The following is a 23,231-nucleotide window of genomic DNA, read 5'->3' as shown; positions in this document are numbered from 1 at the left end:
CGGTAAATAGTCACTTGCTCAGTAGGGTTGAATTTGGTCATCTGTTGGTTGGAGTAGGATCTGCTTAACTGATTGTCCTAGGCCCTGTACCACTAACCCGTTAAAGGAGATTTTCCTTCCAAGCGAACAGTAAGGGCCAGTGCCTTTTTATGTGGGGGGAGCTGAATTCTGCCCTCTCCTCCCTGCCCCCCCATGCTGCACAAAAGTCCAAGGGGCCATGCTGTGCAGCAGTGAGCAAAATGTGTGGCATGAAAGCGGTGGTGAAAAGAATGGGCTAGGAAGGGCAACTGCCAGTGTGAAGGCAGCATTCACCAAGAATGAATAAGCAAAACTTTGAAAACTGGATCCCTTAAACTCCCCTCAGCCGAGGAAGGGGCCGTGCCCAGGAAGCTCGTGGTGCATCTGCATGGGGTGTTCCTCTCCGAGGTGCTTGCAGGACTATGGGTGGCTTTTATTGTGCCTGTGAGCACTTTGGAGAGTTGGCACTAGGCTCTGAGTGGCTCTACTAACTTGCAAGTCCCCAGGGACCCTCGCGGGGCTCAACCAGCGTCCCCACAAGCCCTGTCCTCCCCCTCTCGGGGCCTGGGTGGGCGATTTTGTAGCTTGCTAAGCACGTGTTGAACTTCACAGGTGTGCACAGGCCCGGCAGGGTAGAAGCTTTTCTGAGCCACCTCCTGAACTGTGCAAGTTGGAGTGACCGCCTGGTGCGCCCAGCTCCTGGACAGGACAGGGGGAAGGTCTCTGCAGTTCCCTGCCCATGTGCACGCGTCTCCCCGTGCACTGGTGAAAGGCTGCTCTGGGCGGCTTTCCCGTTCCCGGAGCCCTGTTGTGCACGCACAGGCGACGAGCGTCCTCTGGCGCGGAGAGGCTGAATGTGGCAAATGCCCCCCCGTTCAGATAACACCGATAATCTCGCCCCCCACGGCACCGATTGGCAGCTGCAACTGGCCAGGCTGCTCCCCAGCGCGTGCGGAGTGTGGGCGGGGAGTGCACAGGCAGCCCGGCCCACCCTCCGGCTGACACGAGCCGGGCGAAGGGGGAAGGAGGAGCTGCGGAGAGCTCAGCTGCGAGCATCCGAACCTGGCTGGTCCTGGGAGCGGCCGGGCGCGAGGCGCGGCGTTGCACGGCACCCCAGGGGACGGGGCTCTGGATGGCATGTGGCTGGTAACTTTCCTCCTGCTGTACTCGTGGCACAAAGGTAGGGCGCTGCGCGGGCCGGCCCGGGGGGGCGGCTCTGGGGCTAGCGGGATCTGGTGCCGCCGGGGTGCGCGGCGTGCTCCGAGCGCTGCCCGGGCTGTGGCTAGTGCTCCGGGCGCGCCTCTGGCCTCGGGGCAGGGAAGGGCTGTGTGGACGGCGCCCCCCGCTCGCTGGCTCCCCCAGCCCGGCCGGCCGGCGGGTGCGCGGGGCAGGGCCGGGCCGGGGGTGCCCGCTGGCGGACGGGGGGAGGGGCGCTGAGGGCGCCCCACGGGGCGCGGAGTTTGGGCTCTTGGAAAGTCTGGCTCTACCCCCCCCCCCCAATTCTGCACGGGGAGAGCGGAGCCTGCCTGCTGCTGTTCACTCTGTCGAGGCCCAGGGATGGTGGGAGGCTGAGGGGGGCCCCCGCTGGGGGGTTAGAGGGAGGGGGCCCTGATGGGGGCAGTGGGAGGGGGGCCGTGCAGCCTCCCACCCAGGGTCAGCTCTGGCGCCCCCCCCCCGGGAATGGGGCAGCTCCAGCCCTGCTGCCGCCACTGGGATTGTTAATTCAGTAATTACTCAGGACTGTGGCGGTGTAATTGCAGCGAGCGGGGGGGGGGGGGGGGGACGCGGCTCGGAGCTGAAGTACCCCCGGGGGGGGGGGCCTCTGGGCCGGGGTTGCCATGGGGCTAATCAAGGTCCAGGGGCCGGGCAAGCCCAGACGTGCAGCGCCGGCCGCGCGCACCTGATCCCGGGGAGGGGGCGCTGCCCCCGCGAGGCCTGGGGCGGGCTCCGTGCCGTGGGGAACCGGGCACGCGAGCTGCGCTGCGTTTGGAAACACCCCGGCTGAGCCCGGGAAGGGGCCTTCTGAGGGGGAGGGGCTGCTGCTTCATGAAAGAATAGCCCCCCCCCCTCAGGCGCCCAGTGGCCGGGGAGAGGGGCGCGGAGCCCGCAAGGTGTCTGTTCCCTGCGCCCTGGGCCCCGGCCACTGCCCGCCCCCCTCGGCAGAGGGCTGGGGGGCTCTTTGGACGGTTCTGGCTGAAGCCCGCAGAGGCTGCCCCAGCGCTGGGCTCCGTGCACACGGGGCTGGGCTCCCGAGCCGGACTCGCGACTCCCGTCGCAAGCACCCAGCAGAGCCCAACTTGCGGAGTTCGCTCTGCGGCCGCTCAGCTCTCCCCCGGCCCGGCCCGGCCCCCGCACACGCGCCTCCTTGCCCGGATGGTGCGACGCGTTCTGCCCCGGCCAAGGCTGCAGCCGGGAGCGGCACTTTCCCACCCGCTTTGTCCTGCCGGCCCCGCGCACCGCGCCTCCCCGGGGCACCCACCCAGCCAGCCCGCGGGGGCAAACCGAGCCCGCACTCCAGTCACTGGGAACTGGGATCGTTGGCATCATTCAGATCTGGATGCGTCATGCGCTAAATTGAGCTCGCCAACTAGATGGCATGGAAAAGGGAAGATGTCTGCGCGGAACGCTGCGAGTTAAATTACAATCCGTTTGTTACCAGATCCGATGTGGGCTAGCACAGCGACCCTGCTCTGATTCTGCAGGGTCGGTGGTTGGTGGTTTTTTTGTAATTACTCTTTAATGTATTATCAGGCCACCAGTGTACTAACAGAATTGCCCGTGTTCTGGGAAATGAGCTACTTTCAGCTTCTAAAACATTTTCTTTACTAATCGCTTTTGTCATGTGAAAATAGCAAGATGTGATCTTAGGAAACAGGTAGTGAAGGAAACAAACTAATAGACAGCAGTCTTTTTAAGGATGCCAAATACCCTTTTATTTTAATGGGAATTTAAAATAGTTACTGAGGTTTAATAGTGTATCGTGTTGTTATGATAGTCAATTATTTAATCAATTATTACATATGAAATAACTGTTTTGTTAAAGCTGGAATAAATCTGTTTGGGAGCTTTAGCCAAAATTGCTATTGTTAGACATGGGTTTGAGAGCTGCTGTATTGAACATGGTAGCATCTGCTTTGCCTACATTTGCATGTTTCCTGTGCAAAAAGGGAAAACCAAAACAAATAACCATCCAAGGCAGTAAAACTCTTTCCCCCCAACATCGAAAATAATAAGGGGTTGAGTTGGATTTCTCATTTGTGCACATTTTCAGCCCCAGCCTCTCAGGAAAGAGTCTGTTTCAGAGCTATCTTCTCAGAAGAGCAAATTAAAAGCCTCCATTAGCTCTATACCTTATGGCCTCATTATTTCCCCCCCCCCCCTTTTCAGTTCAAGAGATTTTATTTTTAAGAGTCTCTGTGCTGAAAGTGTTAAAGCGGAACAATTCCAGAGAGAGGACAGTAATACAATGGAAGTTTCATTATAATAGGATGAAAAAATTGAATTGCTTAATGCATGATAAACCTTTCAGATACTTAATACTTCCAGGTATCCGAGCACAACCATTTAATACATCTCGGCTGGAGAACAAGAGCTCAATTAGAAACTAAAAGCAAATACACATTTGATCCCAGGGACCACTAAAGTTTAGAAATCCCTCAATAGACTGTAGCTGCTTTTTTTTTTTCTTAAAATAAAAATAGGTAGTTACAAAATGGGGACTGTAACCACAGAGGGCTTGGTAGTTGATTATACAAGTTAAAGCTAATCCATGACAAGGAAGAGGCGGGGGTGTAAATAGGAAGCAATATGATCCAGGCGGGTGCACACGCCACAAAATCTTGAACCGGGGGGGATAATCTCCCGGTGTGATTTTTGTTGGAGATCTCTGCTTGATGATTTGTGATGCTGGCATTTAGTGTATGCTGTGTTCAAATCCTAGAAGCGGCGAAGTATGTCGCTTGCATTTTTTAAATCTCTCCCCCTCCGCCCCCAGCGTGGTCCGGTGCTCATTTATCTTGGAAATGAAACGTGGAATCCATTGAATCCAGACAGGCAGACCTTGCACTGCTAAAGCCCTGGCAGTGCCCAGTGTCGCTATAGTACGCCATGATGCCATCCTGCTGAGAGACCCGCATCTGTGCCTCGCTCAGCTGGAGAGCTGGGTGTGCCGTCAGTGCACAATCCGTACTCCCAGCCCTAATGTTTTCTGGGACTTGTCTTCTTCAGAAGGGAAGCACAATTGCTGCTTGTCTGCTTGCCCGTGCTAGGAGCCTTTGTCCTCGCCCAGCTCACAGAGGTTGGCGGTGGGTTGTGAATGGAGGAATCTGCTGGCCATGTTCTGGACACCCACAAGATGCCATACGTATCCAGTGTAGTGCCCTCTATGCTGCTCATGCACCACTGAGCTGTGCCTTGTTTGGACCAGCTGCTGAGCCCAGCTTGGAGGTGCCTTGGTGGAAAGAATTCACCTGGCTTGGAAGCGTGTGAGTTTGGAGCTGTTGGAGGACGAGGTGTTAGCAGACTCCCAAACAGGCAGGTTGTTATGTGCAACTTCTGAGGAGAGAATGAAGCACAAAAGTATTTGGTTCTTTCCGTAGAGTCTGAAGTACCCTGCCAGTGAGTTTACCTGGTGGCTAGTTCAAGCCTAAAATGTTATGTATCTTTGAAATACAAGTTCGAAGTAGCTATTTTTAAAAGATTCCTCCCCCCCCCACCCCCAAACAAAAGCCAGGACTATGCAGCACTTGAAAGACTAACAAGATGGTTTATTAGGTGATGAGCTTTCGTGGGCCAGACCCACTTCCTCAGATCAAATAGTGGAAGAAAATTGGCCTGACCAAAGGATACAATCAAAAAAAGTGATCCCTTTGGTATATATGGTCAGGCCAATTTTCTTCCACAATTTGATCTGAGGAAGTGGGTCTGGCCCACGGAAGCTCATCATCTAATAAACCATCTTGTTAGTCTTTCAAGTGCTGCATCATCCTGGCTTTTGTTTCAGCCAGACCAGACTAACACGGCTGCATCTCTATTACTATTCTCTCCCCCCCCCCCCCCCAGATTCTTAAGAAGTTAAAAATAATGCTCTCAATCCCCCTATAGCATTCCCCCTTGCTGACTAAGCTGTATTAAATCTCTAGAAACCCAGCTCCTTAGCTTTGGCTAGCGTCTGCTGACCAGACCAGGAGTTACATTTTGAAAGGCCTGTTTAATTGCAGCCCTGTGGGGACCAAGGAGAGCCAATGTTCATCCCAGCGAGCGGGTGGAAAGGACCCAACTGGGGATTTCAATACGTCCCTCTACCTCTTCCTTCTGTTGATTGGCTTTCTGGTCAGTCTTGCCCCTCGTGGAGTGTGAGGGAAGCCGTCCTCTCTGCTCGCAGAAGCGTGCCGGCTTGGCTAAGGGAAGTCCTGGCCTGCTGGCTCAGGACAGGCTGGCAGTTGCTGCGCACGCTCATCTGACTTGCTGAGCCCTCGCCTTGGCTTAGTTCAGTCCCGCGCCTCCCTTGGGTGGACACGCGCCGTGGCCGAGAGGTGTGTTGGCTCAGCCACGTATCCAGTGAAGACTCAGGTGAAACTTGCCAGCGCTGCTGGGTGTGACGTAGGCAGAACTTGGAGTTGGCTCTGCAGGGCGGAGAGGCTGGTTTGTGCACACCCTGCTCTGGCTCTGAGCATAGTCTCTTGTCTTGTTCTGCTTGTCCCCTCTGTAAATATCCCTGTGCCGAGGGAGGAGGGGGGGTTGCATTGCTACCTCCTTTTTGGGTTTGGGATGTTAAATATCGGTTAATTGAATAGTCGATTAACCTCGTGAATTCTTCTCAGTTACTCGACTAGTCTATAGTCCGTGGGGATTGGGGGGTATCCAGTGTGCTGTGCCCCACTTCCAAGGAGCCTCCTGCCTCTCCACGCTGCTGCCTCTGATACAGAGGCAGCAGCATGGGGTGCCAGGCGAGAGCTGGTCCGCAAGGGGAGCCAGTCTAGAACCCAGCTCCCTTCCCACTGCAGTTAATGTCTCGGTAGGCACCTCTTAGCAGCCTGCGGTGCGCTGGGGCCGTTGCTCTGTCTCCGCTGACTTGACCGTGCCTTGTGACCTGGACTCCGGCTTCAGGCTGCGTGTGCACGTCCGCCCAGAGAGGGCTGTGCTGCAGTGTGCAGAAGAGTGGCGTGTTAGTGACCCCCGCCGAGCCCCTGGGCCACGGTCTGAGGGGTGGGGAGTCAATGCCTTGGGCCTGAACGCCCCACACATGCTGAATTAAGCATCTCCCCCCCCCCCCATTTCTTTGGCTGGATGCACAGGCTGAGAGCGTCAGCGTCCATCGCTTCTTGTGCCTGACCACCAGGCGGCCCAGGGATAGGCGTGGGCTGGCTCTATGGTCACTGCCGTGGCTCCTCGCTAGAGTCCACGAGGGCTTTGCATCGACCCCCCCTGCAGTGCCGAGAGAGACTCTGCTTCTAAAGCTATTGCCCCTTAAAGAGTCCAGCAAACAAGGCTAGTAAATACAGCTGAGGATGACAAAATGACTCGCTTTTCCCAGCGGAGAGGGAGGTATTAATATTTCAATACCCTAGGTTGTAATTGACTGTGATTTAAGAAGATTGCACTGTGGTAACACACAGTCCTCGGTGCTAGTGAGGCACGGTCCAGCTACGCGTACACCCCCCTCCGCAGCTCTCCCCCGCACTGTTCAGGTCTCCAGTGCTCGCTGCACTGCCTCTGCCAGTGAGAGACCGTCTCCTCGTAGGAAACTCTTCCGTTTTTCACCACGCCCACTCCCAGCGCGGGAGGGCTGCATAAATTAATGCCCTCGATATTTAGGTTAGGGTCAGCGCGTGTGAGCAGAAGCCAACAGTGATTTCTGGTTTAAAAATATTGCAGGGTTATTTCTAAATTTTTAATCTCGCTCAGTGATTTGGAGACAGTTTTATGAAACATGGGATTAGGATGGTGCTCAATGTTAAATGGTAAAGGAGATTATATGGATTTAACTCTATGCGTCTGTCACATAACTACCATCAATCCCATAACTTCCATTTTCTATTAAAAATCCATTTCCCCCTTTGACCTGAAAAAGCTTTCCTGGTAATCTGAATTTCTGTCTTTATTTATGAGGTACTTTTCCACTCCTCACCCCAGCCCTCTGTGTATCGCCACATGCCAGGGGGAGGTCTGCAGAGACCAGTCCGTAGCAGGCCGATACTTGATCATTGCATCGTACAGTCAGCAACGGCTCCTGCAAAGTGGAGCTTCCCTTCAAGCAGGGTTACTCACTAGGTGCTGCTCGTTCTGCCTGTCTTGGGGCAGAACAGGGAGCCCGTCCTCAGAAGCGAAATGGGGCGGGTTTCGTTTAACGGGGCGGGATGGGAAGGAATGGGTAGAGTCCACCTCTTCTCTCACACTTAAAGGCACCTCTAGGATCCCAGGGGTGAAGAAGAAATGGGAGAGGCCTATGCTATGGGCCAGAGTGGCGGAATATTCCCAGCGCTAGGTCTGTACGTGCCACCTGTAGCTATGCCGCGGGAAGGACGTTCTGTGCGCTCCACTGATAAAGGTAGAGCGGGCTCCATGCCAGATTGCGTCCTAGGGCATGTGCAGTCTCTTACTGTGATGGGCGGCACACGGATGCCTTCTCTTTGCTTGTTTTCCTTCGTCTGACACTAAACACACATTTTTGCTCTTGTGTACAGGAAACATGAGATGTTCTGAGCAGCAGAAATGCTGCTTCCTGAGGACAAACTAGCCTTACGGCGTGACTGACGTGTGTGTTTGTAGCCAGAGTGACTTAGACAGATTGGAGGATTGGGCCACAAGAAATCTGATGAGGTTCAACAAGGACAAGTGTAGAGTCCTGCCCTTGGGACAGAAGAATCCCAAGCATGGTTACAGGCTGGGGACCAACCAGCTAAGTAGTAGTTCTGCAGAAAAGGACCTGGGGGTTACAGTGGATGAGAAGCTGGAGATGAGTCAACAGTGCGCCCTTGTAGCCAAGAAGGCTAATGGCATATTAGGATGCATTAAGAGGAGCATTGCCAGCAGATCCAGAGATGTCATTATTCCCCTTTATTCAGCGCTGGTGAGGCCGCATCTGAGGTATTGTGTCCAGTTCTGGGCCCCCCACTACAAAAAGGATGTGGACGCATTGGAGAGGGTCCAGCGGAGGGCAACCAAAATGATTAGGGGCCTGGAGCTCATGACCTACATGGAGAGGCTGAGGGACTTGGGTCTGTTTAGTCTGCAGAAGCGAAGAGTGAGGGGGGATTTGATAGCAGCCTTCAACTTCCTGAAGGGGGGTTCCAAAGAGGATGGAGAGAGGCTGTTCTCAGTGGTGACAGATGGCAAAACAAGGAGCAATGGTCTCAAGTTGTGGTGGGAGAGGTCCAGGTTGGATATTAGGAAAAACTGTTTCCCTAGGAGGGTGGTGAAGCGCTGGGATGGGTTCCCTAGGGAAGTAGTGGAGTCTCCATCCCTAGAGGTGTTTAAGTCTCGGCTTGACAAAGCCCTGGCTGGGTTGATTGAGTTGGGATTGGTCCTGCCTAGAGCAGGGGGCTGGACTTGATGACTCCTGAGGTCTCTTCCAGCTCTGTGGTTCTATGAGGAAGGCCGGGCTGTGTCTTGGCTGACAGCGTGTCCAATAGCTGCTGAGATGTTTCGTCTCAGGAAGGATTAACTAAGAGGGGGAATTGTCGGTGGGCAGAGTTTCTCCTTGCTTGTATTCCCAGCTCAGTGAGTGAGCATGTTCTGGAGGAGCCTGCAAGCCGGGACTCCTGGGTTCTTCCATTCCTCTGACTTACCAAGACTCAATGGGCAATTTATTTCACAGTGCCTCAGTTTCCCCATCTCTCCAAAACCAGGACTCCTACGTCCGGTGCCAGGACGTTTTGCGCTCTGGGGAGCTGTGCTGACAGGGAGCTCCCTGATGACTTCCATTGACAGGGAGGCTTGCACAATGAAAAGTCTGCACAAAGTAATGATGCAGCATTTGTCTTCCCCCGTCGGCTCAGGGAGGCCTGAGCCAGCTGGCGCCGTGACGCTCCCCCAGGGCGGGGCGCGAGGTCCCAAACCCCCATCCTGATGAAAACACAAGGACCGGCTCTTTCGGGGAGGGAGTGCTGAGGGCCCCATCGCCGCGTCGTGATGGGAGCCGCTCTGCCCAGCCGTGCTCGAATGGCCTTTTCGTAAAGAGCAGTGGGGAAGCCGTCTCCCTGGGGGGCTCCCTGGGGGGCTAATACAGCCGAGACTCGTCTCCCTTCCTCCCCGCCCCAAAGCTGGAGAAACGGAGGGTCCCCTGTGACCCGTTCTACAGCAGCAGAGCTGGCCACGCCGTGGGCTAGTGCAAGCGGGAGGGACCGTGCTCTCAGCTAGGACTGTTCGTCCTCTGACACCGTGCCCAGCGTTGGCCTGCAAACTGCAGCGCGTTCAAACTGGTTCTATGTGACAGCGAACGTGTCCCGCCCCGTGGCCCTCAGGTGTGAGGCTCTGGCGGGAGAGGCGGGGAGTGGAACCGCAGGAAGGGGGAGCTGGGAGCGAAAGGCCTTCTCCCTCCTGGAGGGAAACGCCCCTCCTCGTCCAGCCGCCACCGTGCTGCAGAATTCCGCAGGCCTGCTGTCTGCGGAGACGTCTCCGGAGGGCCCCTAGTCCCTGCTGCCTCCTCCCTCCCGAGCTCGGCTAGCCCGGAGCGAGGGGGCGGACAGGTGGCTTAGCTGCGGGAGCGTCTTGGGAATTGGCGCTTGCCTTGGCCAGAGGCGTGCTCGCGATGGTTGGGAATCGCCGTCCTGTGGCCGGGCTGGGCTAGGGCTCCGTGGCATCCCCTCGGCCCTGCTCCCGCCGTGCGGAGAGCCCCGTGCGCCTCCGCCCACTGACAGGCTGGCTTGGGCGGTCGCTGCGGCAGCGGCCGGCTCCCAGGGCGCGTGGCTGGGAAGCTGTTGCTCTGCAGGCCGGAGGAGTCTGCCCATGCGGTAACGCCCTGCTCTTGGCTCTGGTCTCTCCACAGTGCGCACTGAAGATGTCGGGACCAGTCTCTACTTTGTGAATGACTCTCTTCAGCAGGTGACCTTCTCCAGCACCGTCGGGGTGGTGATCCCCTGCCCGGCAGCAGGGTCCCCCAGCGCCGCCCTTCGCTGGTACCTCGCCACCGGGGACGACATCTACGATGTGCCGCACATCCGGCACGTCCACGCCAACGGGACGCTGCAGCTGTACCCCTTCTCGCCGTCAGCCTTCAACAGCTTTATCCACGACAACGACTACTTCTGCACCGCCGAGAACGCGGCGGGCAAAATCAGGAGCCCCAACATCCGGGTTAAAGCAGGTAGGGCCTCGTGCGGTGCCGGGGCAAGGGCTGGGGAGATGGCCAGACGCCCGTTTGGGTGCCCCGGCTGAGTCTCTCCGTGCCGTGCAGTTGCTGTACGGCGGCCGGCAGGCTGGGCTCCCGTGATGGGCGAACTGCTGACCGAGGGGGCGTTCCTCCAGGGCTGGAAGGGGGGGCTCTTGAGTCCTGTGCCTGGTTCTGCTGCTGACGCTGCGTGACCAGGGCGAGTCGCTTCCCCCCGGGGACAACGAATGCCCGTTCACGGCCCAGCGTGCTCGGCAGATGTGCGCGCTGATCCGCCAGGCGCTTGGACAACCTCCAGGGAGCCCACGGCGGCTGCTCCTGGGCTTGGAAGGAGGCCTCTCTGCTAGGCTCCCACAGCTGCACGTGCAGGGTCTGCTCCTGCCAAGGCAAGGGCTGGCGCGCACCTCCGTGGGGGGACAGGCGGCCCAGAGGTGGCTCCGGAGCGCTATGGGGAAGGAGAAGCTTCTGCCTGTAGGTCAGGTCGGGGTCCCCTTCAGTGGCTTGCACGTGGCGCTGAGCCCTGGGCTCTGCAGAGGCAGCTGGTCCCAGCAAGGCCCCGGACGGGACACGGCTGCAGGCAGGACAGGGAGTCGCTTCCCTGCGCGGGCGCCACTAGTGCAGGCAGAGGTGGCAGCCCCCGGGCCCAGCGCTGGCTCCTCCTCAGCTGGGGCTCGGGCTCCCTCTCCGTGGGGCGTGAATGTGCCCAGGTGCTTGGGTGTCATCTTGCACCGCTGGGCCAGAGGCTTGTGGCTCAGGCCCAGGAGCCCCGTCACTGCTGCTAATTCTCTTCTCGGCCTTGGGCAACCTGCCTTGCTTCCCCTCGGTGGGGTGAGGCCGGTGACGCTCGCCTGGCCCACGAAGAGCATGCGTGGTCTGCTGTGTGGCTCTGCGGCTGGGCCCTGGGCCGTGGAACATCTCCTAGCTTAGGGTTTCTCCCCCCAGCCTGGGGAGGCCCCTGAGCCTCTGGCTGGGGGGCCTGAGAGTGGGGCACAGAGTGAGCGTGTCTGAGCCGACCCGGGGCTCGTGGGGCAGCTGTGTGCGCGTGGGCCGACAGGCAGCGGGTGTGTGCTTAGCGTGCGGGAGAGGCTTCTCTGGCAAGGCCGTGGGACTAGGACGGATGCTCTATTGCAAGAGGATCAATCGATGTCGGCACAGACAGCTAGTAGATACGAGGGCCGGGTGCTGGATAAACAGGGGGCGGGGTGCCAATAACGTTTCAAAAACTGCATCCGACCCAGGCCAAGAACAAAGGATAATTCAGGCCACTGGCTGGCGGGGGAGCTCTGCAGCGCGATTAGCAGGGAAGGCAGCGGAGGGCCAGCCAGCCTAGTGCTGCCAGCTGAGGAGGGTCCGGGGGAAGCTGGCGGGAGCAAGAGAGCATGGGCCTGCAGGGTGGGTGCCTGTCTGGCAACGTCTGAGCCCCTTCGAGTGCTAGAGAGCCACAGGGACAAAAGCCTCCAGCGCATCCCTATGAGCCGGTCCCAGAGCACTGCTGGGCTGGCACATGGGTCATGGGTCATGGCTCTGATAGCGGCCGTGCAGCCAGGCAGGGTGGAAGAGGAGATGCAAGGACACGGAACTCCGTTCTCTTCCAGGGACTATGACCCGCCTGCAGCAGAACGAGAGGGGGTGTTTCATTTACTGCCCTCCTTGAGCCCTTCTGGAGGTGGGACGTGGGTGCGTACAGCCTGCACCCTGCCAGCTCCCTGTGATTCTGTGGCCGGAGCGCTTTGCTCGCCAGACCCACGTCCACGCTGACGTAGCGGGACAGCAGGCTTGGCACACGGGTCTGCGGAGCAACGGGGAGGGCCACCGGCGTCTTCTCTCCAGCAGCGGTCCCGGATGCCACTGAGACCTGGAGCGGCCCAGTGGCATCTGGCCTGTTTGGAGACCAGACGCTGGATTAGATGGCAGAGTCCAGAGCCAGCTGTTCCAGAGGAAGGGGCAGCAAGCTGCTGTAATCATCCTCACCCACGTCGTCTGAGATGGGCTCTAGCTCTGCAGCACGAGGGTTTCTCGCCCTTCTCGGACTTTCCTTAGCATGAGTCTCAGGAACTCCTGGAGAGTCCTGTATGATTGTCCTGTCCCTCAGCCGGTCCCCAATGGAGGGGAAGCCCCTGCCCCATTAACCCCTTCCTAAACCCTTGTATCTGCATTGCAGGCTCCAGCCCAGCACCCCAAGACTCCTAAGGAAACAAAAAGAGGAGGAGCCCGGCCAAGTGCTGCTTTCCAGAGCGATTCTAGTAAATTATTGACCAGGCTGAGGAGGGCTAATAGCCCGGGAATGACTTCATTAAGTAACCTATTCAAACCAGGGCGAGAGCTCAGAGCAGCCAAACAGACTAAAGGGCGTTTTTATTCTAATTCGTTCTACTGCAGAGTAAACTGGCATTAGGGCCTCTCCGGCCGCCCGCAGAGTGAACGACTCCCCAGCATTAGCAGGCTGGCTCTAAAGCACAGAGGAAGGGCGTGTGCCGTGTGTGTGTGTGTGTGTGTGTGTGTGTGTGTGTGCCGGGTGTGTGTGTGTGTGTGTGTGTTAAGGGAGGGGGTGTAAATAAGTGCTTGTCAGATGTTGTGCGTGGCTTGTGCCAGCCCAGTTCTGGTGGCAGTTGACTGTCCCATCTGCGCATAATAAATAGCAATCTTAGTTAGAGACACCGAGGGAGAGGCAACGCTTCTATTGCCTCACCCACCTTGTGTGTCTAACGTCCTGGGCTGACGCCACCACCGCTGCCCCACATGCCTGGCCCTTCCATGCAACGTCTCATCCATCCAGCTGAAAATAGCCCTGTTCTGCTAATGGGGAAACTGAGGCACGAGTGACTTGGCTGGGTCCAATGCTCTGTCTGCTCCATGCAGAGTTTGAACCAGTGTGGGCTGGGAGCTGGGTGGTGGGCTGCCCAGATAGGGCTCGGTAGGCTGGCATGAGGCAGTATGTGGAGGGTGCTATGGCAGCTCCTGCTCTCCCAACAGCCAAGCGGGGTGGGGGCCTGAGAACAAGAGCGACTGGCACAGCTCTGCAGGCCCCTGCCCCTAGCTGTTCCAGGCCCAGCTGTGTTGCATCCGGCACGTAGCTGGGTGAGCAGCGCTCCTGCAGGCGGGTTTCCAGAGTGGATGCTCCCGTCTATTCCTGCCTCACCCCCTCCCCAAACCCTCCAGCCCTCGAGGAAAGACCTGGAAAGTGCTGCTTCTGCAGCACCGCCTGCCAGGGCCAGATGGGCCACACTGTTTGTGGAAGCAAATGCTGGTGTGGGGAGGGGGAGGGGATTCCATTTTCTTAGTCCCTACTAGGTTTCTAGAGGTGAAACTCCACCTCTGGTCACAACTGTGGGGTCCTGCTGGCCAGTGACTCCCTCTAGACACTGAGATGAGCCTGTGAGTGAGTCCCTGGCAGGGCTGGGGACAGAGCCCAGGGGGCCTGACGCTAGCTCCTGCTCTAACCACTGGACTTGCTTGCCCTCTTTGGAGTGACAACAGGCAGCCGCAGCCTTCATCTCCTGTCTGAAGAGGGGTGTTGCAAGCCGGATGACAAGGCTTTCAGCTGCCAGGCCTGGCTGGTAGACCAGGCCTCCTCTTCTCCTTCAGTGGGTGCCCATGAGACATTTGAACATGCTTGCAGGGTTCCTCAGGGTGCCACTGGGACTGCTCCGCCCCGAGGGTCAGAATGAGTTGGGCTCGAGGAGACTTAGAAACGCTTTGCAAAACCCCTAGGTGTGTGTCTCAGGAGCGTGTGCCTGTTCCCGCCCACTTCCCGAATGCCAGGCAGTTACCCCCTGTCCCTGAAACCCCTCTTCCACCGCTTTGCATGGGCCATCGGCTGGAAAAGCCAATTTGACCATGCTACATGGAGAGGGAAAGCTGGAAAATTGGAGATTTCTCGGGGATCCGGGATGATTCGAGGGCTGTGCAGGCTGCCTTCTAGTGAGTGATGGGCAGCATGCAGGCTGTCTCCTTTGCCCGGCAGAGGGGATAAGGTGCACTCATGGCGGTTTACAAGAACCTACATGGGACAGAGACGTCCGATAGACAACAGCTCTTCGGTCTAGCAGCCCAGCCGCACAATCTAATGGCTGCAAGCGGAGACCAGACAAACGTGGAGGAAAATAGGGGTGCTGAGACCCTGTGAGCCACCAGTAGGTGGCAGGAGAGTGCACCCGGGTGCTTTCCGGTTTCACGCCGCACCAAAACCCAAAAGGCAGCGCCTGCGGGTGAAGCAACTTGCACGGGGTGTGGCACATTCGCCATCACCCGGAGTCTTTCTTTAAAGACTGGCTGGATTTCCAAGGGTCCCTTCTAACTCAGGCAGAAGTGATGGGCTGGAGGCAGGTTCTGGTGCAAGGCTGTCTGGCTTTGCTAAAGTAGGAAGGACCGGCTAGGTGATGAGACGGGAAGCTTGTGTCTTTCACCATCTAGGAGGGAGGGAGCTGCCCCCATGTAACTACCAGGGCTCCTGCTAACCAAGCCGCTCTGGTCCTCGAGCTGCCCCATGCTGCAGGGCCCACCAGGCCTGCCCCAGACTCTGGCCGCAGCAAGAAGGGTCTCCAGTGAAATTCACCCGAGAGTGCACCATTGCCAGGGGATTGTGCCCAGCCCCACCGCGCTCTGGTGCCAGCAGGGCTCGGGTCCTCAGAGAAGAGCCACGTCTTCCTGCCAGGATGCTGCCCTGTGCCCTGGCGGGCCGCGTGGAGCCCTCCCGTGGGAGCGTTGCGCAGCCCTGCAGCGAGACTGCTTCCCCGTGCTGAGGGCTGCAGCCAGGCGGGAGGCCGTGAGTCCCTCGGGGAGGTGCACCCAGGCTCCTGTTGGCAGAAACGCTCTGAGGTGGGAAATATCCGCTGTCCCTCTCCCGGAGCGGCTCGTCGCCATGCGGCGATTGTGAGGGCCATGCCACTCTGGAAGTGGACCCCCCCAGCCCACTGCCGTGCTGGCCTGCTGCTGTGGCCCTCCGTGGCCCGGCTGGCGTGGCATGGCCAGGAAGAAGGTGCAGTCATTGGAGTGCCGTTGGCAGAAGATCTTTCTTGGCGTCTCTCTCCTGCGTGGGCCCTGTGAGCACGTGGGCTGTTGAGGCCCCTGATGCAGGCGCGCGGGCGGGGCAGCCAAGCTGGCAAACGCTGGAGCTGCTCCACGTGTGGACTGGTGCGGTTTCAATGCACGTGTGTGGAGTGGCACAGCTTGGCGTCGGCGCCTTGACCGCTGGCTGATCATCTGCTCTTCTCTCTCCAGTGTTCAGGGAACCGTACACCGTCCGGGTGGAGGACCAAAGGTCAATGCGTGGAAATGTGGCTGTTTTCAAGTGCCTCATCCCTTCTTCAGTGCAGGAATACGTCAGCGTTGTGTCCTGGGAGAAAGACACCGTTTCTATCATCCCAGGTAAGAGAGGAGCAGGCGGGGGGTTTCCCCTCTCCCCGCAGCTACCCACTGCGTTGTCGTGTGCTGAATTGTTGTCTGTGGCGCTCTCTTGGGTCGCGCTCTGTTCCTCAGCCCCCAAAGCAAGGGAGTTTGCTGATGAATCGGCTCTTTGGGAACACGAATGTGAGGGGTTTACGCTGGAAATGAGTGAGATCTGACCATGCCACACGTGCGGGGGGCCGGTTGTATTGGTCAGACTGTGGCCTGTGCTCGGAGGCTCCGGGGTGTAAAGCTAACGCGTGACAATACGTCTGTGTCTTCTGGGCTCTCCCGCCGCTAGTGACCAGGGGCGTCAGAGGCACCTGTGCCCTCATCCTCTGGGAGCGGGGCTTCACGGTCGCCCACCTGAGGCGTCAACAGGAAAGTCTCTCTCGTGACTCTTTGCGTCCCTTCCAGTCCAACCAGAAAATCCCATTTAGCAACCGTGGCTCCTGCCAGCAGGGGTGTGCAGGGCCCTGTGCTGCCTGTCTGTCCGTGGTGCAGTTGCTGCCCACTAGGACTCGTGGGCAGGGAGGAGCAAGGGGCCCGCTCTGTCTGCGGGGGAGGGGAGCGCGCAGAGGACACGTGCCGCCAGCGTGTGTGATTGGCGGGGTGGCTGTACCGATGCCCCCCTGGGGGGGAGGGGCTAGTGGCTGCAGTGGCTTGGGGGGAAAGCCTTTGATCAGAGGCCATGCTCCAGCGGGACCTGGGCCTGAGGAATCCAGCTCCTGGGACCATTTTGGCCAGGTGTGGGGCATCCTGTCACCCCGAAAGCCTAGTGGGCAGGGCTCCATGCCATGTGGGACTGGCCCGTGCCAGGCACGGCTCCCAGGGAGCACAGAACGAGTCCAGGGCCTGGTTCTGGGGTGTCTGCACAGTGTGGGGTGGCCCATTGCAGAGACTTGGGAGGCGAGGCTCCACACTGCCCAGGCACTGAGGGCGCGGGGGCTGAGTGGTCGGGGGGAGCCTGTAGCTGTTCAGTGCTCGGGCCTATTCTCTTTGCGGAGGAGGGCTGTGGTTGTGTGGCTGGGACCGGGCACCTGAGCATGATCCTCTGGACCAGGTGTGCAGACTCCCTGGCACCTCAGCCGGGCCCGACGCGTCACACCCGGCTCCCTCTTTTGCAAACCGGTGCAGATTTGGCAACATCAAAACACTTGACAACTTCCCGTCTATTGCACCAGACTGTTTGGGTTGGAAACAAACCCTTGGGAAGAAGCAGCAATGTTTTGTTTGGCTGGTTTCAAAACACAGCGGCTTGGGTTTTGGTTCCTATTGACGTTTCAAACGTTCCTCTTTGCCGTGTATTTAACCCCCTCCGGAGCATTACAAATGTCCGGCACTGGGACGTGGTGTGCCAGGCAGAACCCACCCACCGGGCCCATCCTGAGTGGCCATTGAGAAATCTGCCTTTTGCCCAGCTCTGCTCCAAGTCATGCCTGCTTCGACTGACAAGCCCTAGGGAATTGTCGAGGGAGGCTGGGAAGCTCCCTGGAAGAGGAGGCTAGCCCCCCCCCACCGACGTGACCTTTTTGGTGGGCACATTGTTGTTTGAGCAGAACAAAAGGCTGCATGAAGTGCTCATTGATTTGTGAGCAAGTCGCGCACAGAAACAATTGCTGCTTTGCTCCGTTGCCCGATGCTCTCGTGTGCTTGGCGGTTGCCTGGTGCACTGATGGTGCGGCGTTTGCAGTGGGAGGCCGGGTTCACTGGGCCATGTGCAAGGTGCTGCACTGAGCCGGGCGTGTTTCCACCTGCCACCCGCCCTGAGGTTTGTGTGCGGCTCAGTACAACTTAGCATTGCTGCTCTCCCAGCGAGCGGCACGGGGGCACCCCGCTCGAGCGCTGGTTGTAGGTGGGCTCCAGGGCTCTTCGGGTTGTGAGGGTGCCCTGGCCTCTGTTTGCTAGAAGCTGGGAACAGGGACCGGGGGGACGGCTTGAGGATTCCCTGTTCTGCTCATTTGCTCTGGAGCACCTGGCACAGGCCACTGCTGGCAGAGACCCGGCTCCATGGGTCTCTGGTCTGCCCTGGCACGTCTGCGCTAACCCGAGTGGGGCAGGCAGCGGGTGAGGTTCCTCCGTCCTGGGGTGACCTTCTGGCTCTCTGCTCGGAGACGGTATTGATGGCAGCGCTGGCCTACCGCGCAGCACGTGTGCGCTAGTAGTAAAGCCGTCAATACGGCTGGCTCTGGGGATCCGGAAAGAATTAAAGGATTTTGCCCGCAGTTAGTGCACTGTGTTTGATATTTGCTCACAGGTCAGTCAATAGGAAGAGCCCTCGGGAGCGCGGGACGGCTGTAGTTGGGATGTTGCCGATGGGCTGGGCTTTCGGCGGCTTGGCCGCCTGCCTCTCGGTGCTTAGTAAAGAGTTTCGTGCCACGCACGCAAGTGCCACCACCAGTTCAGCCCCAGGGGCAAAGCTGGAGCCGTCTCTCAGGGGAGCAGGTGTGCCCCGGGCTTGGCCACTCTCGGAGGACTGTCTCAGTGATGTGCTCGCCTGGTGAGTGGCATGGGGCTGCTGTGAGGGCGAGATTCAGCCCAACCGGCCTGGGAACGCGCGCTTGGCACCTTGCTGCATCATCTCCTGGCAGGGCAGCTGGCTTTCCCGGTGGGACCCGGCTGGCTCAGGGATCTGCCATTCAGTGCGGTGATCCTGTGCCATGTGGTGGATGCCGGGGACTCGAGCTGGAGGGCGGGAGCAATATTTGTTCCCACATTCATGGTGTTTGGTTTCCCCACAAGCCGCGTCGCTGTGAGGTTTACCCTGCTGTCCACCCCCAGGGAGTTCTGGTGACGCTTCTGACTAAGCTGGGAGGGGCCGAGGGGAGTGGTGGCTGTCTGGCCACGGGCCTTTCCCTCTGGGCGAGTGGGTGGGTCCCGCGGTGGTGGGGTCAGTCCCGCTTGGGCCAGGGCGGCGCAGGAGCCGAGGAGAGGGGGGAGCTGCGAGAATAAACGCCTGCTGTCGCGGTGCAGGGAGCTCTGGAACCGAGCTGGGATCTAGGAGGGCGAGGTTCTGGGAGACTTGGTCTAGCTGGTGTAACTAGCCGCTGGTTTAGGCGAGCGGGGTGGCCACCCAGCAGTGCTGCATGCGCGCCAGCCTAGGGTAGCTCCCGGGCAGTCTGGCTCCTTGCTGGCTTGCAGGGCTGCCGTTAACCGGGCCTTCGTCCCGCGCCGTCCATGCCTGTGCCCCGCTGGAGTCCTGTGCTGGGGTGGCCAGGTGTCCGGTATTGACCCGGGCAGGCCGGTATTTTCACCTCCTGGCCGGGAAAACATTCCGAGAATACCGGGCACCTACAACGGCCCGTACTTTGTGATTCTTTCCCGGCCCGGAGCGGGAAGACAAGATGGTGGATGGCTGCCGGCAGCCTGGTAGGGCCAAACTGCCTCTCAAACATTTCTTAAAGGGGCCATGCTGATTTTTTTTAATTTTTAAAATTTTTTTGCTTAACTCTCAGGGTCATTTTTTTTTCCCTCAACAGCTTTGGTCTCCCCCTTTTTTATTCTCAACAGAATTTTTTCCCCGGTGTTTTTTTGAGTGTGTGTGTGGGGGCGGGGGGCATGTAGGTGGCGGTTGTGTTCTGTATTTTTGGTTAAACTATCTGGCAACGTTACCTGTAGTTGGGGGGGAGGGGGCGGGGGCTGTCTCCTAAAGATCCCTGCCAAGTAGAATTGGCCCAGGCAGCAGCGCTGTATGGCCCTGACTTACCCACCAGCTCTTGGGCAGTGAGGCCTTAAGCGACTCTCTGTGGCCACTGAAGCAAACGGCACTTGGCCGAAGAGGTGCGGCGGGGTCCAGATCTCTGCTCATCTCACGCCCCTTCCTGGAGGATGCTGTGTCTGTGGCCATGTCCCTGTGGCAGGGACGTGCAGCTGCTAGTGTTTGCTCTGCAGTGGAACTGCTGTCTCCCTTCCAAGGGCGGCAGGGCCCCACGGCAGCCTGGCTGTGGCTCTGCCACGTGGCCGGGACCGAACTAGCCCTGCTTTGGCAACATGTTAGGGCCCAGCCAGGCTTGCAACAGGAGCAGGGCCCTGTACGCAGCTGGGGCTCTGGGGAAGAGCCCTCAGGCCGGTTCGTTGCCCTGCCTCCAGGCACAAGCGTGTCCCGTTCCCTCCCCCAAATGCGAGTGTGGGCCACCAGGGGCCTTGATCTGAACCCTGCTCTGTTCCTTCCCTCCGAGCGGCCAGCTAGCCTCTCGCCGACTGGTCGGTCCCCCTCCCCCTCGCCCCCCAGTGACCAGTGCAGCCAGGGACCGTTGTCAACAGATGGCTCTTCAGCGCCGTGGCGGGCGGAGAGGGAGAGGCCCTGCTAGTGAGTGTCTGCCACAGCTTCCTCACTCGGCTCGGCTCAGCCAGACTCGGGGATAGCTGCCCCCTTGCCCGCTGGCGCCGCACAGGCCTGGCACGAGCAACACTTGTCCCGCTGCTGCCCGCTGCTAGCTGCTCTCTCGGGCAGATGAAGCAGTCCGGTGTTTGGGCCTGACCCTGGGCTTCCTTTGCACAGTCGGTTTGTTGGCACGTGGGCTGGTTGACCTAGTGCCCTGCCTTTGCGTGTTCCTCGCCTGGGCTGGCACTTCAGTTGTGCAGTTTGTGCCGGATGGTTCGATTTGGGGACGAACTTTGAGCGGAACAATTGTAACGTCTTAAAGCCACGATTACCCTGAAGACCGAATATATAACTTGTGGAGCGTCGACACAAGCAACATACTTGCCATTGGATTATAAATTTGCATCTGCCCAAAGCTGGGTTTTTATTTGCTTTCGTGTTGAGGCTAAAACTGAATTCACCGGGGCTTTGTTCTGAGCTGTTGTGATCCTCAGAGTCTATCCTGGGTGGGTGTATCCTAGGAGGGGGTTATTAGTGCTGGCTGAGCTCTCATTGCTTTGGGTGTTGTTAAATAAAACCAACCAACCAAAACTGGTTCAGAAACAAAGCCCTTTTCTGCCTGAAACCCTGTGTTGTGAACTGAAGGTCAAACCTACCAATGCAGCACTCTCCTGAAGTCATCCCTTCCGAAGAGCAGATCTACGCAAGGACACCTGCTTTGAAAAGTCAATCTTGGCAGTAGCATCAAGCCAGCCGTGTGGCCTAGTGTGTTACCGCGAGCCTGCTCCGCTTACTGTAGCAGCCTGCATCTGCATCAGAGATGTGTGCCTGTTCTTGGCGTGCTCCAGCAGGAGAGACACAAGAACAGCCAGACGGGGTCAGACTAAAGGTCCATCCAGCCCCGCGTCCTGTCTGATGACAGCGGCCAATGCCAGGTGCCCCAGAGGGAGTGAATCGAACAGGTAATGATCAAGCCATCTCTCTCCTGCCATCCATCTCCACCCTCTGACAAACACAGGCTGGGGACACCATTCCTCACCCATCCTGGCTAATAGCTAAGGGTACGTCTACACTAGCCCTCTTGTTCGAATTAGGGAGGCTAATGAGGGCGACCGAAATTGCAAATGAAGCCCGGGATTTAAATATCTCGCACTTCGTTAACATGTTCCCGGCCGGTCGCCATTTTGGAAATTGACTAGCCCGGAAGAACTGCCCGTGTCTACACATGGCAGAGAAGGGCAATTCCGAAATGAGTTTTAACTGGTAATTCGAAGTAAGGGGTTTATTTCCTTGGAGCAATGAATGGGTTAATGCTTGTGCTTTCTTCTGCCCCCTACTGGGCAGAGCTGGAGCTGCCGAGCTGCCAGAGCTCCGGCATTTGTAGCGGTAAAGGAGGATGTTCCTGTTGCTCAAGGGGCAGAGACCTGTGCTGTGTGAGGGGCAGAGTGCACGTCTGTCCTTAGCTAGTACCTGTGATGCGAGTGTAACTTGACGATTGAACTGGAAGGGCACCGAGTGCCTAGAGAAGGCTATTGCATGGTCTTCTCCCCGGGGCGAAGGCCTCTTCTAATGCTGGACAATGCGTCTTTTGGGTTTCACATTCTGTCTTTATGGCTGTTCCAAATTATTTCAGTCAAAGGCATTAGGCAGAATTTGAGGCGCGTGGTCTCTTTCGCGGCTAGTTAACAGCACAGAACTGTTTGATCTGCAACGGGCACCTCTGCTTCGCCTGCTCTGGTTAGCTCCTGACAAACAGCTCTCTCCAGGAGCACCTGCTACGTGTATCTCCGAAAATATTTAAAACAATTGCAGAAAAAGGCTGGACCCCTATGTCCTGCTATTGTAATGGCTTTCTGGCTGCTTTTTTCTTTTCCTAGCCAGCTGCATTATTTAGTTAACTTGGCAACACTGTAACTTACCCTGAAATCAAAGATAAATTCTTTATAAAAGGTTATCCTGTGCATAAATCATCATTAGTCTACCTCATTTTTGTTTAATGCCTACCTAACTGTGCTGTAGTGTAAAAATGTGTGTTTAGTGAAGTCAAGGGTTGCAGAGAAATTATAGGGTTTTCAAAAACCCATTTGCTTTGCTGGTGCTCACATCAAAATCAATTTTGCCTTTAGTTCTCAACCTCCTAGCAAACATGCAGCACCACTCGCTGAGTTCTGGCATTTAAAGTTGGGTAGCGTTTATTCAGAATAAGCCAACAGTGCTTAGAGTGGCGGACTATGTATAAGATTGCATTTCACACCAAGGTTGTGATTTTTGAACTCTGTTGCTAGCAAAGAATCTGGGCTTTTGGGGAAAGGGGAGCTGCAGTATGTTTTTTTTCCTGGGTTACTCTTTCCTCCAGGGAGAGAGCTGATGTGTGGAAACTCTTGACCAGTAAAACTTCAGTTTTGAGCAGTGAATGAGGGTTTTTTTGTAAGGAGTAAACCATCCAACCATTCTAGGTTGGATCATACTGAGAAGTCTAGGAAGTACATGCAAAATTTGTTTTAAAATATGGATCATCTCTCTCTGATTTTATTTCTCATAGAGCCATGCTGCTAGTGTGAGCAACTGAAGCTGCTTTTGAATTGTTGTGCTCTAGTATCATGGCAGCTCGTTAGGTACCTGTGACGTAGTGGGGGTACCTGGCTGGTTTCTATGCTGCTGGCTCTGGGGTAACCCCCACTGGCTGCCGTGGGTACCAGGACCCAGCAAAACAGGATGAGTCACTATGCAAACCAGTATGGCCAGACACCCCCCATGGAGAGGAACAAAGGAAGGTGGAATGCTGCCCTGGCTGGGGGGCAGGGCTGGAAGAGTGTTGGTTAGTTGCTGTCTGGGAGCATGGAGGAGACAGCCTAGGGAAAGGGGCTGGAGTTTAGGGGCCCAGTCTCCCTCATCTCAAGGGGGCCTGAGGCATCCTAGCCCAGCTCTGTGACCAGATTCCATCTGTGCTGTGCTGTATCCTGGAGAGGCAATAAACTTCCTCTATTCCACCGGCTGGTGCAGTCTATTTGTGCCATTTCGGGGTGCAGGAGACGGGGGACCCCCAACCCGCCGTCACAGTACCAACAAAATCTTTACTTTACAAAATCAAAACCTGTTGCCAGAGCTGATTCAAATGTGGAATGCAAGGTTCTTTTTCACAAACTTCATCTATTTGTAAGAAAAATTTCAGTG

General features: G+C 57.4%; 1 protein-coding gene across 2 annotated transcripts in view; it reads left to right on the top strand.

Moving 5' to 3' along the window:
- Positions 1-23,231, top strand: part of DSCAML1 (DS cell adhesion molecule like 1) — a 258,686-nt gene that overhangs the window by 7,151 nt on the left and 228,304 nt on the right. The window contains exons 1-3 of one of the 2 annotated variants that reach the window (XM_075909311.2): positions 780-1,198; positions 10,007-10,324; positions 15,569-15,715. In XM_075909311.2, coding sequence (XP_075765426.1) covers positions 1,156-1,198; positions 10,007-10,324; positions 15,569-15,715 — 508 coding nt within the window. In that variant the 5' untranslated portion in view covers positions 780-1,155. Of the gene's footprint in view, positions 1-779; positions 1,199-10,006; positions 10,325-15,568; positions 15,716-23,231 lie in introns of those variants that run through there. The other variant, XM_075909312.2, reaches the window with a different exon arrangement.

This window comes from Pelodiscus sinensis, chromosome 25 (assembly GCF_052426305.1).
Source record: "Pelodiscus sinensis isolate ZL-2025 chromosome 25, ASM5242630v1, whole genome shotgun sequence".
Lineage (NCBI taxonomy): Eukaryota > Metazoa > Chordata > Testudines > Trionychidae > Pelodiscus > Pelodiscus sinensis.
This window is presented reverse-complemented; position numbering and strand designations above follow the sequence as displayed.